Genomic DNA, 15,945 nt, shown 5'->3' with positions numbered 1-15,945 from the left:
TTGTCCCGTCCCCTCATGTTTGGCACTGCTTGGGGATGACCCTATGGTTCTGAATACTGGAGAGCTGTGTCCGTCAATACCGAAATAGAAAATAGGATTTTTGACTTACCGTAAAATCTATTTCTCTGAGTTCATTGACAGACACAGCACCCACCCTTCTATGGAGTTGTAATACTTCTGTCACTGCTTGTTGCAAAACTGAAGATCTATAGCATAGAGGGGGAGTATATCACCTAGGACTGCCCATAGGCATAGCCAAGCCTTTTTTTCTGACTAGTGTCCTACTCCTGTAGGGGGCACTATAACCCCATGGTTCTGAATATACTGGAGAACTGTGTCTGTCAATGAACTCAGAGAAATGAATTTTACGGTAAGTCAAAAATCCCATTTTCTTCATCAATTTATGCCAATATGTATTCTGCTACATATTTTTGGTAAAAAAAATCCCAATAAGCATATATTGATTGGTTTGTGCAAAAGTTATAGCTTCTATGGGGTATAGCCCTGCCATAGGGCTGTGCTGTGTGGCAGAGCTGTTTAAATCTCAGAATTTGATGAACAGAAACACAAATCCTTTGTTGGAACCTGTTGCGTTGATTGGTTAAAGGTTTTCTATTGTTCTGACGTATAGAGTGACCCTTTTAAGTGTGATTGAGGCTTTCTAGCTGCTGTAATGGCAGCCTGGACATCTGGTGAGTGTTCATCCTTCTGTTGGTGGCGGTGATACACGATTGAATATCATTAATCTGCACTCTGAAGCGGTTGCCATTTCACTGATGTTTGTCATTAAGGACACCAGAATGCATGGACTTTCCTTTTTCTATTATTTAACTTTATACATATATGTTTGATTATACCAAGTGTGCTACACTTTCTTTATAATATTATAAGTGAGTTGGGTATATTATGTGTTAGCTGCCTTTTTCTTTTTAACATATGGTGCAGAATCCTTTTATATAATATCATATGGGATATTTTTATTTATTTATTTATTTTTACTAGTAATGGTGGCGATCAGCAACTTATAGCAGGTCTACGATATTGCGGGGGACAGTCGGGATAACTGACACTTTTAACACTTTTTGGGTACCAGTTACAATGCTAAAAAATATGCACTGTCTATTGAGTGATGACACTGACAGGGAAGGAGTTTACATCAAGGCAATCAAAGGGTAAAATGTGTGCCTGACATGTGGTTTACTACAGTGGGGAGGTGTTTGTACTAGGAGAAGGCATGGATCAGTTCCCCTGCTTAGCAGAGACCCAGGATCCATGTCTTCTGTAGTGACAGAACTTGTTTACATAGGCAGACCACCGTTCAGTCGGTGTACCAAAGCATTGGTGGGTGCTGCAGAAATCGAGGTCGCCATACCCATTAATCAGCTCCCATTGTGTCTTACTACAGCGGGAACAGGCTGCCCGTGGTGCGTTCCCCAAACCTGGAAGTGCGGGATCACGTACTAGGTACGTGATTCTGCGCAGGAGAGCTGCCTTGCTACTGTGTGTGTATATATATATATATATATATATATATATATATATATATATACACAGGGAGTGCAGAATTATTAGGCAAATTAGTATTTTGACCACATCATCCTCTTTATGCATGTTGTCCTACTTCAAGCTGTATAGGCTCGAAAGCCTACTACCAATTAAGCATATTAGGTGATGTGCATCTCTGTAATGAGAAGGGGTGTGGTCTAATGACATCAACACCCTATATCAGGTGTGCATAATTATTAGGCAACTTCCTTTCCTTGGGCAAAATGGGTCAAAAGAAGGACTTGACAGGCTCAGAAAAGTCAAAAATAGTGAGATATTTTGCAGAGGGATGCAGCACTCTTAAAATTGCAAAGCTTCTGAAGCGTGATCATCGAACAATCAAGCATTTCATTCAAAATAGTCAACAGGGTCGCAAGAAGCGTGTGGAAAAACCAAGGTGCAGAATAACTGCCCATGAACTGAGAAAAGTCAAGCGTGCAGCTGCCAAGATGCCACTTGCCACCAGTTTGGCCATATTTCAGAGCTGCAACATCACTGGAGTGCCCAAAAGCACAAGGTGTGCAATACTCAGAGACATGGCCAAGGTAAGAAAGGCTGAAAGACAACCACCACTGAACAAGACACACAAGCTGAAACGTCATGACTGGGCCAAGAAATATCTCAAGACTGATTTTTCAAAGGTTTTATGGACTGATGAAATGAGAGTGAGTCTTGATGGGCCAGATGGATGGGCCCGTGGCTGGATTGGTAAAGGGAAGAGAGCTCCAGTCCGACTCAGACGCCAGCAAGGTGGAGGTGGAGTACTGGTTTGGGCTGGTATCATCAAAGATGAGCTTGTGGGGCCTTTTCGGGTTGAGGATGGAGTCAAGCTCAACTCCCAGTCCTACTGCCAGTTTATGGAGCAGTGGTACAGGAAGAAGTCTGCATCCTTCAAGAAAAACATGATTTTCATGCAGGACAATGCTCCATCACACGCGTCCAAGTACTCCACAGCGTGGCTGGCAAGAAAGGGTATAAAAGAAGAAAAGCTAATGACATGGCCTCCTTGTTCACCTGATCTGAACCCCATTGAGAACCTGTGGTCCATCATCAAATGTGAGATTTACAAGGAGGGAAAACAGAATACCTCTCTGAACAGTGTCTGGGAGGCTGTGGTTGCTGCTGCACGCAATGTTGATGGTGAACAGATCAAAACACTGACAGAATCCATGGATGGCAGGCTTTTGAGTGTCCTTGCAAAGAAAGGTGGCTATATTGGTCACTGATTTGTTTTTGTTTTGTTTTTGAATGTCAGAAATGTATATTTGTGAATGTTGAGATGTTATATTGGTTTCACTGGTAAAAAAAAACAATTGAAATGGGTATACTGTATATTTGATTTTTGTTAAGTTGCCTAATAATTATGCACAGTAATAGTCATCTGCACACACAGATATCCCCCTAAAATAGCTAAAACTAAAAACAAACTAAAAACTACTTCCAAAATAGTCAGCTTTGATATTAATGAGTTTTTGGGGTTCATTGAGAACATGGTTGTTGTTCAATAATAAAATTAATCCTCAAAAATACTAATTTGCCTAATAATTCTGCACTCCCTGTATATATATATATATATATATATATATATATATATATATACAGTATATAGTATGTGGTCGGCAAGCAGTTAAACATCTTTTTTCACCTAGGTTCCCAATTAACCAGTACTTCAAGGTCTGTTTGTAAGTTGAAGACTTCTTGTAAGGCTGTTATTCCACTACATAGCTTGGTGTCATCTGTCAACAAGGAAAGGGTAGTTTTAATCCCAAACTCTAATTTGGTTAAAAAATAAAAACACTGAACTTTGGGGTACACAACTAATATCTTTAGACCATTCAGAGCATGCATAACTTATTACTACTCTTAGAATATAGTCTTGTATCCAGTTTTCTATCCATTCCCAAAATGCATTTTATAAGCCAGTAGACTTCAATTTACACATTAGCTATGTGTGGAGAACTGTGTCAAACACTTTAACCACTTCTGGACCGGAAGTTTTTACCCCCTTACTCACCAGGCCATTTTTGCGTTTCGGCACTGTGTTTCTTTAATGGACAATTGCGCGGCACCCAAATAAAATTGATGCCCTTTTCCCCCACAAATAGAGCTTTCTTTAGGTGGTATTTGATGTGCGATTTTTATTTTTTGCGCTATAAACAAAAAAGCGACAATTCTGACAAAAAAGCAATATTTTTCACATTCTGCTATATAACATTCACAAAAAAATTAAAAATCTAAAGTTTTTAACATTTTAGGCCAATTTGTTTTCTGCTACATATTTTTGGTAAAAAAAATCGCAATAACCGTGTGTTGATTGGTTTGTGCAAAAGTTATTGCATCTACTAACTACGGGAAAGATTTGTCATTTGTATTGTTTTTTTTTTTTTACTAGCAATGGTGGCGATCTGCGATTTTTAGCGGGACTGCGACATTGTGGCAGACAGATTGGACCCCTAACTGACATTTTTGACACTTTTGGGGGGTACCAGTGACCAGTGGCGGCCCGTGCATAGGGGGCGCCAGGGCGCCGCCCCCCTGCCCCTAAAAAAAATAAAAAAATAAATAAAAAAAAAATTACAAAAAGAACAAATAAAGTTGGATTCGCAGGCCTATGCGGTGGCACTGTTGGCTATGGGTGGGGGGGGGGGGGTTTATGTCCCAGAAGAGGCGCCGATCGGCTGCCTTCTGGGGGCGTAACCTGGGCGCAAGTCATTGCGATTGGACACCCCCACTTTCCTGATATCCTGGCTGTGATTGGTCCAGGCTCCAGGACATCCGATTGCGACGCCGCTGGTGTCGCAATGGGGGCGGTGCCGGTGCGTGCATCAGTCACTCACCGTCACCGCCCGGTCAGCTTCCTGCCGCCAAAGAGGAGTCCAGTCCAGAGAAGAAGCTGGCGCCGGTCACCCGCCGCAGAAGAGGCCGAGAGGGAGAAGCGCCGCTCACCTTCCCGCCGCTGAACGAAGAAGAGGAGAGGGAGAAGCCGCCGTGACTCACAGGTAAGTGCACTGCTCTCAGTCGGGCACGCACGCATAGCTCTGCATTGGGGTACATGTATACTGGCTGCACTGGAGGCACGCACGCATAGCTCTGAATTGGGGTACATGTATACTGGCTGCACTGGAGGCACGCACGCATAGCTCTGAATTGGGGTACATGTATACTGGTGGTCACTGGAGGCACGCACGCATAGCTCTGCATTGGGGTACATGTATACTGGCTGCACTGGAGGCACGCACGCATAGCTCTGCATTGGGGTACATGTATACTGGTGGTCACTGGAGGCACGCACGCATAGCTCTGCATTGGGGTACATGTATACTGGTGGTCACTGGAGGCACGCACGCATAGCTCTGCATTGGGGTACATGTATACTGGTGGTCACTGGAGGCACGCACGCATAGCTCTGCATTGGGGTACATGTATACCGGTGGTCACTGGAGGCACGCACGCATAGCTCTGCATTGGGGGACATGTATACTGGTGGTCACTGGAGGCACGCACGCATAGCTCTGCATTGGGGTACATGTATACTGGTGGTCACTGGAGGCACGCACGCATAGCTCTGCATTGGGGTACATGTATACTGGTGGTCACTGGAGGCACGCACGCATAGCTCTGCATTGGGGGACATGTATACTGGCTGCACTGGAGGCACGCATGCATAGGTCTGCATTGGGGTACATGTATACTGGCTGCACTGGAGGCACGCACGCATAGCTCTGCATTGGGGACATGTATACTGGAGGCACGCACGCATAGCTCTGCATTGGGGGCATGTATACTGGCTGCACTGGAGGCACGCACGCATAGCTCTGCATTGGGGGACATGTATACTGGTGGTCACTGGAGGCACGCACGCATAGCTCTGCATTGGGGGACATGTATACTGGCTGCACTGGAGGCACGCACGCATAGCTCTGCATTGGGGGACATGTATACTGGCTGCACTGGAGGCACACACGCATAGCTCTGCATTGGGGGACATGTATACTGGTGGTCACTGGAGGCACGCACACATAGCTCTGCATTGGGGGACATGTATACTGGTGGTCACTGGCTGCACTGGAGGCACGCATGCATAGCTCTGCGTTGGGGACATGTACGCTGGTGGTCACTGCATTGGAGGCACGCACGCATAGCTCTGCATTGGGGACATGTACACTGGTGGTCACTGCATTGGAGGCACGCACGCATAGCTCTGCATTGGGGACATGTATACTGGTCACTGCATTGGGGACATGTATGCTGGTCACTACATTGAAAGGGGGCATTTATACTGGTCACTATATTGAAGGGGGCATGTACTGTGGGGTTTGTGCTAGGGGCCTGTACTGTGGGGTTTATGCTAGAGGGCCTGTACTGTGGGGTTTGTGCTAGAGGGCCTGTACTGTGGGGTTTATGCTAGAGGGCCTGTACTGTGGGGTTTATGCTAGAGGGCCTGTACTGTGGGGTTTATGCTAGAGGGCCTGTACTGTGGGGTTTATGCTAGAGGGCCTGTACTGTGGGGTTTATGCTAGAGGGCCTGTACTGTGGGGTTTATGCTAGAGGGCCTGTACTGTGGGGTTTGTGCTAGAGGGCCTGTACTGTGGGGTTTGTGCTAGAGGGCCTGTACTGTGGGGTTTGTGCTAGAGGGCCTGTACTGTGGGGTTTGTGCTAGAGGGCCTGTACTGTGGGGTTTATGCTAGAGGGCCTGTACTGTGGAGTTTGTGCTTGAGTTGTTTGTGCTTGAGGGGTTTGTACTGTGGGGTTTGTGCCACTCTCAGTCCATGTATCCCATAATAGGATGTCTCTCACAGTATATCCCATAATAGGGCCCCTGTTCCCTATTATGGGATATACTAGCACTGATGGACCCCTTAATATGTGATATATTGGGAGAATTGGTTCACGCAAGCAAAATACAGGGGACAAAATGGGTGGAGTCTATAAGGAGTGGGGCTTCTGAGAAATGGGAGGGGTCAAAATGGAAGGGCGGGGTCTTGCGCCCCCCCATCTTAAAACTTCACCAGCCGCCACTGCCAGTGACATTACTACAGTAATTAGTGCTAAAAATATGCACTGTTACTGTAATAATGACACTGGCAGGGAAGGGGTTAACATTGTGGGTTATTAAGGGGTTAAATGTGAGCCTAGGGGAGTGATTCTAATTTTGGGGGGAGGGGGGTGTGACTTCTGAAATGATCATAGAGACCTGTGATCCTATATAGAAGGATCACAGGGGCTCTATGATTATTCCAGTGAGAAGAACGGTCAGTTGTGTTTACAACAGCTGACCGTTCTTCTTTCTCAGCGGGGAACGATCACGGGTGTCAGATGGCAATCGGAGACGCCTGATCCATGCATCGGCTTCCCCGCTGCAGAGTGGGGGTGGGAGCTCGCCGGAGGCGGCGTATGCTCGCCCTCTAGCTGCCTGCTCGCAACAGACGTAGACCTACATCGATTTGCGCAGCAGAGCCACATTGCCACAGTAAATAGGCGGCGGCCGGTCGGGAACTGGTTAAAAAAATTCCAAGTATACTATATTCACATAAACTTCTTTATCTTTTGTAATATTTTTTGTAGCATTATACAGCTAGTACTTAATACTATAGCAGCCAGGGAATGACAGTTCTAAAAATGGAATTGGTCAGAGCTGAGCAGTTCCAGTGTCATTTACTGTGGAGGAGATTGAGGAACAGATGTTTCTCAGTCTCCTGAGACAGTTTGTTGTGGTCCTGGGCTCCCAGGAGGAGGGGGGTTGAATGGCGGGGTAGGGCGCCACATCAGCTGCACTGTAAAAGTGATTGGCTGGCTATAGAGCCACCTGGATCACTTTTACATGACAGTCAGGGACAGACTGGTTAAAAAGGTAACAAGCCTGTGGCTGCTAGGCTGCTACTGCATTCATGAGCTTGTATTAAATGCTTTACTTTCAGGACTTGTGTAGTGTGTCAAACACAAATTAGTTAAAACAGAGAATGGATGGAAATCAAGAAATCAGTGCCTCTCTAAGCCCTGTGTTATATGTCTTTGGTTCTCTGTGACCGAGGTTCTGACAACAAAAGAGCTTGTCCTCACTCCACTGCCTGCTTTTACATAAGTCCAGCTCTTTTAACTGTTTGCTATGTTGAAATGTTGAACATTTTTCTATGTCTCACACAAGCTATTGAGTTTTAAAGGTCCATATTAATGTACACATTAAACATCTCTTTTAGAAACTAATGGTGATAGCACTCTCCATGTGGCTACTTGTAATCCAGTGACCTTGTACTTTATGAAAACTCGGGAGGATAAAGGATACTATGTGGATTTATATGATGTATTTCCTAGAACTGTGGGAAGTGTGTGGCAGCCATCTGTAACTGTGGCGCCTCTAGGCCATCCTCTAAGTGGACAGGTTATTCTACATGAAGAACAGGTAGGTTCATTTCATTTTTATCTTTTGTATAAAGAAATATTGTGAGATAAAATGTCAGTTATTCATTGACCATTACACTGAGCTCATGTAAGGAAATGCATCAATGTTTCTGAGTATCAAATTGGACCTGTTAAGCTACACGTACACACATTCGCACTTGTGTAGCTTCTGGTAAATCTTGTGTTACCTCATCGCATGTCATGGACCTCCTCTGTGTGTGGTGCATTGCAGTGCCATTTATTGTAAACAGCACCCAATGTTTTATACGTGTATAGTGGAGGGAAATGCATGGGCCTTTACATGATGCTCTTTAACCCATGTGCATTAATACACTATAATGCAGCCTTTCTCAGCCTTTTCAACACAGCGGAATCCTTGCAATAACTTTCCAGTCTTAGGGAACTCCTGCTCAAATTTCAATATCTACAACTTATGATATGTTTAGTCTGATAGCCATTGGAAAGAATGCTCCTCACACTTGTGGACATTGGGAAAAAATACCCCCTACAGATACCTGTATCTAAAAAGATCAATGGTGTCAGTGGGAACTTATCTGAGTTGCAGAAATTGGTCATTGCTCAAGGAACCCCTAGCAACCTCTGGAGGAACCCTGGTTGAGAAACCCTGCCATAATGGATTGCTTAAGTGTAAATCCAGCTTTAGAGATTTTGATAAGAAATCAAGCTCTGTTCATTTTTAGGATTTGTTTCCAACAGTTAAAATTGCTGTAGGTAAAAATGAGATTTTTACCGGACTAGAATGGGTTGCCTGTGTTTCATTTAGCTGTTCGTCGCAAGTTATACCTTCTCAGTATTTACACAGTCAAAGATCAAAATGATACTTTTCAGCATCACAAATATCAATATTACAAGTAGAAGTGTAAGTAAGGGAGCTGCCATACTTGATTTGTTTTATAACGTGTCTGTTCTGAGGTTTTTTTCCTAATTCTGTCTTTACTTCCTAATGACCTCAGTGGCCTAGAACAAGCATATAATCAGTAAAGGCCCGTACACACGTACCGATTGTCGGCTGTAAATATTCGGCCAACGTCTGATCGGCCGATTGTCGGCTTGTTAGTATGATGCTTCCGATGACCGACTGCGACTTTTCGGCCGAACAAAATCTGGTGTGCAGGCTTTAAAATTTTTGTTGGCCAACAAAGAACGGCCGATTGTTCGTCAGTCAGTACAGATTTCGGCCGACAAAAATGTGATGATCAAGACTGGGCATGCTCAGTGAAGAAAAAACACACGAAAAGTAGACCAGAACATGGCATCGCTTCTGCAGTTGGTTGTTGTTGGCCGACAAAATTCGTGTGCAGTCTTGAGCACTTTTCAACCAACAAAACAGCACCGGACAAAAGGCGGCCGATCGTTCGGCCGACAATCGGTACGTGTGTATGGGGCTTTAGTCTAATGTGTGTGCCTTGCATACTTTTATTAGGTCAGTGGCTTGCCTGAGGTAGTAAAACCAAGATCAGGATGACAACTCTCTATCCTGCAGAGTTAAAAACAACCAATCAGTAGCCGCTCCTATATTTCTGTCTTTACAGGCCATCTTTAATGGAAACTCAAACCCTCGCAAAGAAAGTGTAGAGAATGCCATTGTTTACTTACCCTCCTAAAATACTACTTGCAAGGTTGACATGCAAATCCATTGGCTTACAGGCTTTGTGAGTCACTGACCTGAAACCGGTATACAGAAAAGCAGGTGTGACTTCACTCTGACTTTCTAGACTGGCATACGTTTTCCAAGCTAGTGTTAGTATTAAAGCCAAAGGCTGCCAGGCAGCTAACATTTTCAAAAGGGGTAAAGCATTGATAGCCCCTGTATTGCTCTCACTGCAGTTTTTCTTTAAAACCTATCTCCATCTGTTGGCCAGTCCCCAACAGTGTTTTAATGCTGACCTTACTGCTGAGATGGGTCTTCTGCATAATGACAATACCCAGCTACTGGACAGCCAATAGGAAGTCACTGCCTGTGTGGCATTGGAACACTGGATAAAATAAAACCAAAGAATGCAAGTTTTCTTGTTTTTTTTTCTTCCAAAGTAGCTATACTAAGCATTAAGGCTGTTCCAGATAACATAACCAGATCCTGACCCTTCACGTTTCCCCACTATGGTCCAATCAATAAGCTTGTTCAAGGCTGTGACTGGATAGAGAAGGAGCAGTGCCTCACTGATGGGTTCATCTTTGCTCCTTCTCCCAATTAGCAAACTCTATTTGCTAGAGTCACATTACTGGATTAAATAAAGGGTTATATCTGCCTACATTTATGGTCTGAGGAAATTAGGCAAAAGTACATGTATCTGTTAACTGACATTAGTAAAGCCTGTAGTTAAGGTTTTCTTACAGTTCTCTACCTAAGGCAAGTGGTTGTGCGGTGTAGTAAAAACAGGGAAATATACACTGAACTAAAGTGATTTTATAGCCCTTTTCTGTCTTTTTTTTATGTTTTTAGAGCAATGTAATTCTTCTGCTGGACACCAGTACTGGGGCACTTCGTCGAGTTCTTTTTTCAGAAGAAGACACAGAACCTACAAGAAAATCATCCTGGTGGGGTAGTAAGGAAGCACAGGTAGCCTTTTTTTGTCTCTGTTTTTGCATCTGCAGTAAAATCATTAGTAAACCAGGTCTTAAAACACACCTGATCTAGATTTTGGAACACCCCTGTGGGCTCCTTGGTGCATTTCAAGTGCAGTGAACAACATAACAGTACTAAGAAGTTTCTCATGGCCACGGAAGCATAGAGAATGGAAGGTAAAGTTTATGTGAAGCCATACAATTTTCCAGATTTTGATCACATAGGGAGTAAAGGCCCCTGTCATTTTTCTATTTCTTTCTGTCTGTCTCCCACCAAGAATAGTTTCCTTCACTGTTAAAGAGATATGACAGGAAATAAAAAAAAGCAATCTCTCAAAGGTGGAGGGGAAATCCTCTTTTAGGCTCCTTTCACACGGCCGCTCCGTGTGAGAGCTCCGCTGCTGGACTTTTTTTTTTTCTTTCCACGGAGCGGATGACATTTGTGTCATCCGCTCCGTGTGCCCGCATATCATCCCATCCGTTTGCGGATGTAAGTATATGGCACTGCGGATGTCAGCGGATGACACCGCTGACATCCGATTTTCCTTCCTTTCCGTTTTTTACACGGAAGGAAAAATGGGGTTCTGTTCCATTCGTAAAAACGGAACAGAACTGACAGAAGGAAAATCGGGTGTCAGCGGATGGTATTCTGCTGACACCCGCAGTGCCATTCACTTACATTATGTCCGCAAATCATCCGCAAACTGATGGGATGATTTGCGGACACACGGAGCGGCCGTGTGAAAGGAGCCTTAGACAGTTGTCTGAGAAAAAATGGCCCTGCATTCCTGTTTTGTGACAAGTGTAAACCTGGATTTCCCAACACTTTCTGTACCAGAGACAATGGTCTGTAGGATAGATAAGGGGGTCGGGAGGGAATAATCTACACACTTTCTCTCTCTGTATCCAAAACTAGAAAAAATACGTTTTGACTTCTTATACAGTTTAGCATCGTTTAAGCTTCAGGAATTGTAATTATTAAGCTTTCCTCACTGGACAGGATGGGTGCAGGGGATTAGAGTTAAGGATTAAGGCTAACATTGGAAACTTTCTAAATTTAGCACTGGACAGTGTTAGATGCTCAGTGACTATTTTCGACTTTTGCTTGAAAATGCTCTTGAACAGTGTTAGCTTTTCAAGAATAGTCTATGTTTATATATGCATTTTATATTGAATCAGATTACTAACATAATTAAATCTAACTAAGTCTACAGTTCCTTATTTTTACACTCAAAGTGGAAATATACCCAAACCTTTTTTTTTTTTTTGGATAGAGTAAGAGAGGGTTTATTTTTGCCATCTTTGTCCCATTGGAGAGATTTACCTTCACTTCCTGTCCCATAGCCAAACAGGAAGGGAGAGGAAATTTCTGAAAATTAAGGGAATCTCTTGGGGACCCCCAGGTCACCATAACTAGTGTCCCCATTGGAATATTTCCCCTCTGTTACTTTTATGGGGACAACCCAAAATTTTAGATTTTCTTTTATGTTTTATTATTCAGTAATAATGGTAAACAGGACAAATGGAGAGGGTGAATCCCCCTAGCGAGGACACAGACAGTATTAAAAAGACAAGTCAAAGCTTGGATACAGATTTTCTTTCTCATTCACGGAGGGACCCATAAAGTCATTCACCTTTGTGTTTTACTGGTGCCTGCTAGTGTCCTAGTTGATGGAAATCTTTTTTGCAGCTCTGCTGTGTAAAAGACTAACCTATTTTTGCTGGCACCATTTTCCTCAACATAGTATCTTTAATCAAGATTCTTCTCTACAATGCAGCTAAAGCTAGTTTTCCTAACTGCAGCTCTTTGGTGTGGCCTTCCTCAACATGGCTTTTGCTGTACTGGTTCTGGATACCACTGAACTGAAAGTTGCAGGGCTAGTCAGAAAGTAACCAGGCACTGGGTTCCACATTGAGTGCTTTAAGGACGACTCAGCTCAGGTAAAGGTTAGCCACAAAGCATTTTCCAGAGACACCTGCATTCCCTCAGGAGTTGTCCTGTGTCAGGATCAGTGTCATCACGTGGGTCACCTGTTGGTGGCACTGTTGTTCCTGGAACTGAGGGGTGCAGTTCCAGGGCCCACCAGCGGGTGTCTCCCAGCAGCTGGACTGTACTTTTAATTAAGCTGCACCTGATTAGGACTGCTGAGGGAATATAAGCCCGCCCTTCACTGAGGCTCAGTGCTTCAGTATTTTCTCTGCTAGCCGTGTCCCTGTCTGAGCCTGATCCTGAAACCTGTATTCTGATCCTGAGTCCTGTTCCCTGCACCCTGCTTCCTGTACCTGGTTCCCTGCTTTCCTTGTTTCCTGTCCCTGTCCTATCATGCTATTTTTTGCTCCATCCTTTTGTATATAGTTTGTTAGGTCACTATTGGGGTTTGCTGTTACATTTATATTTTGGTTACTTGTTTTTGTCCACTGGTGTTGCTATTGGAATATGTCACTTGCTTATTAAATGTATTTGCACCTTATTCGTTTGTGTCCTGATTCCTTAGTGCAGCCAATTGATCTGATCACCCTTGCTGGATGCCTGCATGTGGTATCCCTGACACCCTGTTTCTTAAGGCTCATTTTGTGCGTTTTCTGGTCAGGTTAAAAAAAAAAAAAAGAAACGACCTCAAGTACATAGGTTACTTGGCAACTTTTATTTTCCTCATTTCCTATCATTTTTCTCTGCAGAACTGGTTAACACTTTTGGACTGAGAGCTGGCATAATTTGCTCAGTGGAGTGTTGTTTGCATGCGCTCTACTCTCTCTTTCTAACCATACACCTTTGAGGAAGAATCTCCCTGCTGCTGCTCCTGCTTTGCAAAGAGTCATAAGGAGCTTTAATCTTTGATCCATTCCTTCTGGCTGTCTTCAATGACTATGGTCACTTTGGCTAACTGAGCCCCGCCTGCTACTAACTGTCTGGGTCTCTTGAGTACCTTAGGCCTTGCCTGTTACCCTGAGCCTCATGTCCCCTTTCTGCTTAATAGGCACAGCAGGTCTTTTTGAACTGGGTGCACCAACTCACACTCTATTACCAGCTCTGGTGCAGCTAAGGTCTGCAGCCTGAAATCATGTTGCCCTTTGCTCCTAGAGTCTATCTTTGGAGACCTCCTTAACTCTATTGGGTGTAGCTGTCTCCTGAGCCCTCTTTGCTGTGGTTTTTACAACCGTCATACAATACGATATAACCCAAATCGCCCACTTACATGCTGACTTTCACTATAGAAGCCACAAGCACGCTCCTGTACTTTCCCCTGCAAGTTCTGCATCTGATCCACCCACAGCCATGGCAGCATCAGCTGATGAGACTCTGATTCTGAGTCACTCTGAGTTCTGTCAGATGGAATAGTTCTTGAGATGTTACAGTCTTCTGCCATTACTTTCAAATTAAGAGACAGTTTCTGCTCTTATTCATATGGTGTGCACCACTCTGAAGCTTGAGAATCAACCTGTTTTTTTATAACAAAGCTATTCCCAGTCTTGGGACCTTTAGAGCTGTTAAGACTGGAAAGACTTTGTCAGTGTGCCTGCTGTTCAATTTTATTCCTCTGTGGAGATTGAAAACACTTTAATAAAATGTTAGCCCCCACATTTTTAATAGCCATGAAACCCGCTTTAAAAGTGTACTATCCCTACTGTGGATTTCCCACCTAAACAAAGGGGCCACCATGCTGATGAAGGATGCTCCTGTCTTTAAGGACCCCAGTGAAAAACAGTTGTAAGCCCTCTCCTACAGCTCTTTTCGACCTGACAGATCCTGCAGACCATCCCATTTTAGTGGTGACGGAGACAAACCCTGACTGGTAAAATTCTTTAAAAAAAGGGATCCTCAAGGTTCCTCTACAGCTGGGGTTAATCTTTTGGTCACTCGATGTTTGGAGCACATGGTTCTAGCTTTAACATACAGTTGTGACTGAGGTTTCCCATCACATCCCTTGCATTTGTCTCCTGTCTGAACACATGCAGTGGACTCTTTAATTAAAGTGTCAGGATGGATAACCCATGTCTAAGAAACATCTAATCCAAAATGCCCTTGAAGGCCTTGGACCTACTTTTGGTTAACATTAACAAAGATGCTGCTGGGGGCAAGAGCAAGAAGACTTCCTTCTTTTGCATACGAATTATGGGTCTGTTGATATTTGCCATTTGTCCAGTTTCATTTTAGATTTCTACAATGCAACAATCTCTCATCATTTGACAAATCATTCCTGCCCCGGATTGACCAATTTGTTTGGCTCCTAGGACTAGGTTGTCCCTGGCTTTGTGGCTCAGGTATCCAGCTCTGGATTCCTTCCCTTCTGTACAAGGGACGCCAGCCTGTTGGGCTTGGGAATAGTCCTGGGCACTTTTTTGATGCAAGGGGTTTGCATAAATGTAGTCCTGGCCTCAATGTTCAACAACAGATTGGACTGGTTTGTCTGCAGGTGCAGTGATTCTCTAGCTAAAGTGTTGGCTGTCTTGGTGACTCCATGGGATCAGTGCACCCCAGTCTATGCCTTTCCTCCCCTGAAACACTTCCTCATCTGTTTGCAGGATTGAGATAGGGGGCATTATGATGATATGATCCTCTAATATGATAAGACTACTGGTGGACACTCTGTGGGCTCTACCCGATCATCTGAATCTTCTGTCCCAAGGATCGTTTTACCATGCTGCTTCACAGCCGCTGGCTTTAATGGCATGGCTGTTAAAGCCCAGTTTCTAAGAAAGGGGCATCTCTAAAGCAGAGATCCCTACAATGTTAAAAGGTAGGAAACCTACTTCTTCAAAGTCAATCATCAGTGGCGGAAGGCATATTTTACCTATTGTGAGTCTCGGGCTTCCACCCTAGAAATCTCCTCATGGGATCAATTCTTTCTGTATCTGGGTCTGGACCAGCGTTGGGCTCTTAACACTATCAAAGGTCAGGTTTTTGCTTTTTTTTATCTTGTTCCAGAGACTGTTAGCCTTTCACTCCTTTATTAGGACATTTGTTTTCCATGTAGCTCCCCCTGTTTATTTCTCTGTGACATCATTGGATCTGAATTCTGTCTGCACTGCAGAACCCATTTGAACACACATACTTTCACTCAAAATGTGGTAATCTTTGAAGTCATCACCTCTGAAAGGTGAGTGTCTGAATTGGTGGCCTTTGGCTGGCCATACACTATACAATTTGATTGTACAATCTTTTTACAAACTCTTTTAGCTTTACCAAAAATGTCTGTTTAATTTGCATTATCTCAGGTAGGCCCCTGAACTACCTAGTTTGGTGGTAGCTTTAAAGAATATTAAGTTAGTTTCTCCCTTTCACCTCGATCAGGACATTGTTCTTCCTTCCCTCTGTCTGGCTCAAGTTTACAAAAAGAAAATTCCCTCCATTATCTGGATGTGGTTTGGGCTGTGTAGTAGTAATTCGTGTCATTTGCGTTGCCTGGTTGTTTT

The 15,945-nt window shown here is 43.9% G+C and overlaps 1 protein-coding gene across 1 annotated transcript in view; it reads left to right on the top strand.

The window, feature by feature from the left end:
- Window positions 1–15,945, top strand: part of VWA8 (von Willebrand factor A domain containing 8) — a 668,510-nt gene that overhangs the window by 451,036 nt on the left and 201,529 nt on the right. The window contains exons 30-31 of the mRNA XM_082247613.1: window positions 7,743–7,945; window positions 10,409–10,525. Coding sequence (XP_082103739.1) covers window positions 7,743–7,945; window positions 10,409–10,525 — 320 coding nt within the window. The remainder of the gene's footprint in view (window positions 1–7,742; window positions 7,946–10,408; window positions 10,526–15,945) is intronic.

The sequence above is a fragment of the Pelophylax lessonae genome, assembly GCF_965119305.1.
Source record: "Pelophylax lessonae genome assembly, chromosome: 2".
In the NCBI taxonomy this organism is placed as follows: Eukaryota; Metazoa; Chordata; class Amphibia; order Anura; family Ranidae; genus Pelophylax; species Pelophylax lessonae.
This window is presented reverse-complemented; position numbering and strand designations above follow the sequence as displayed.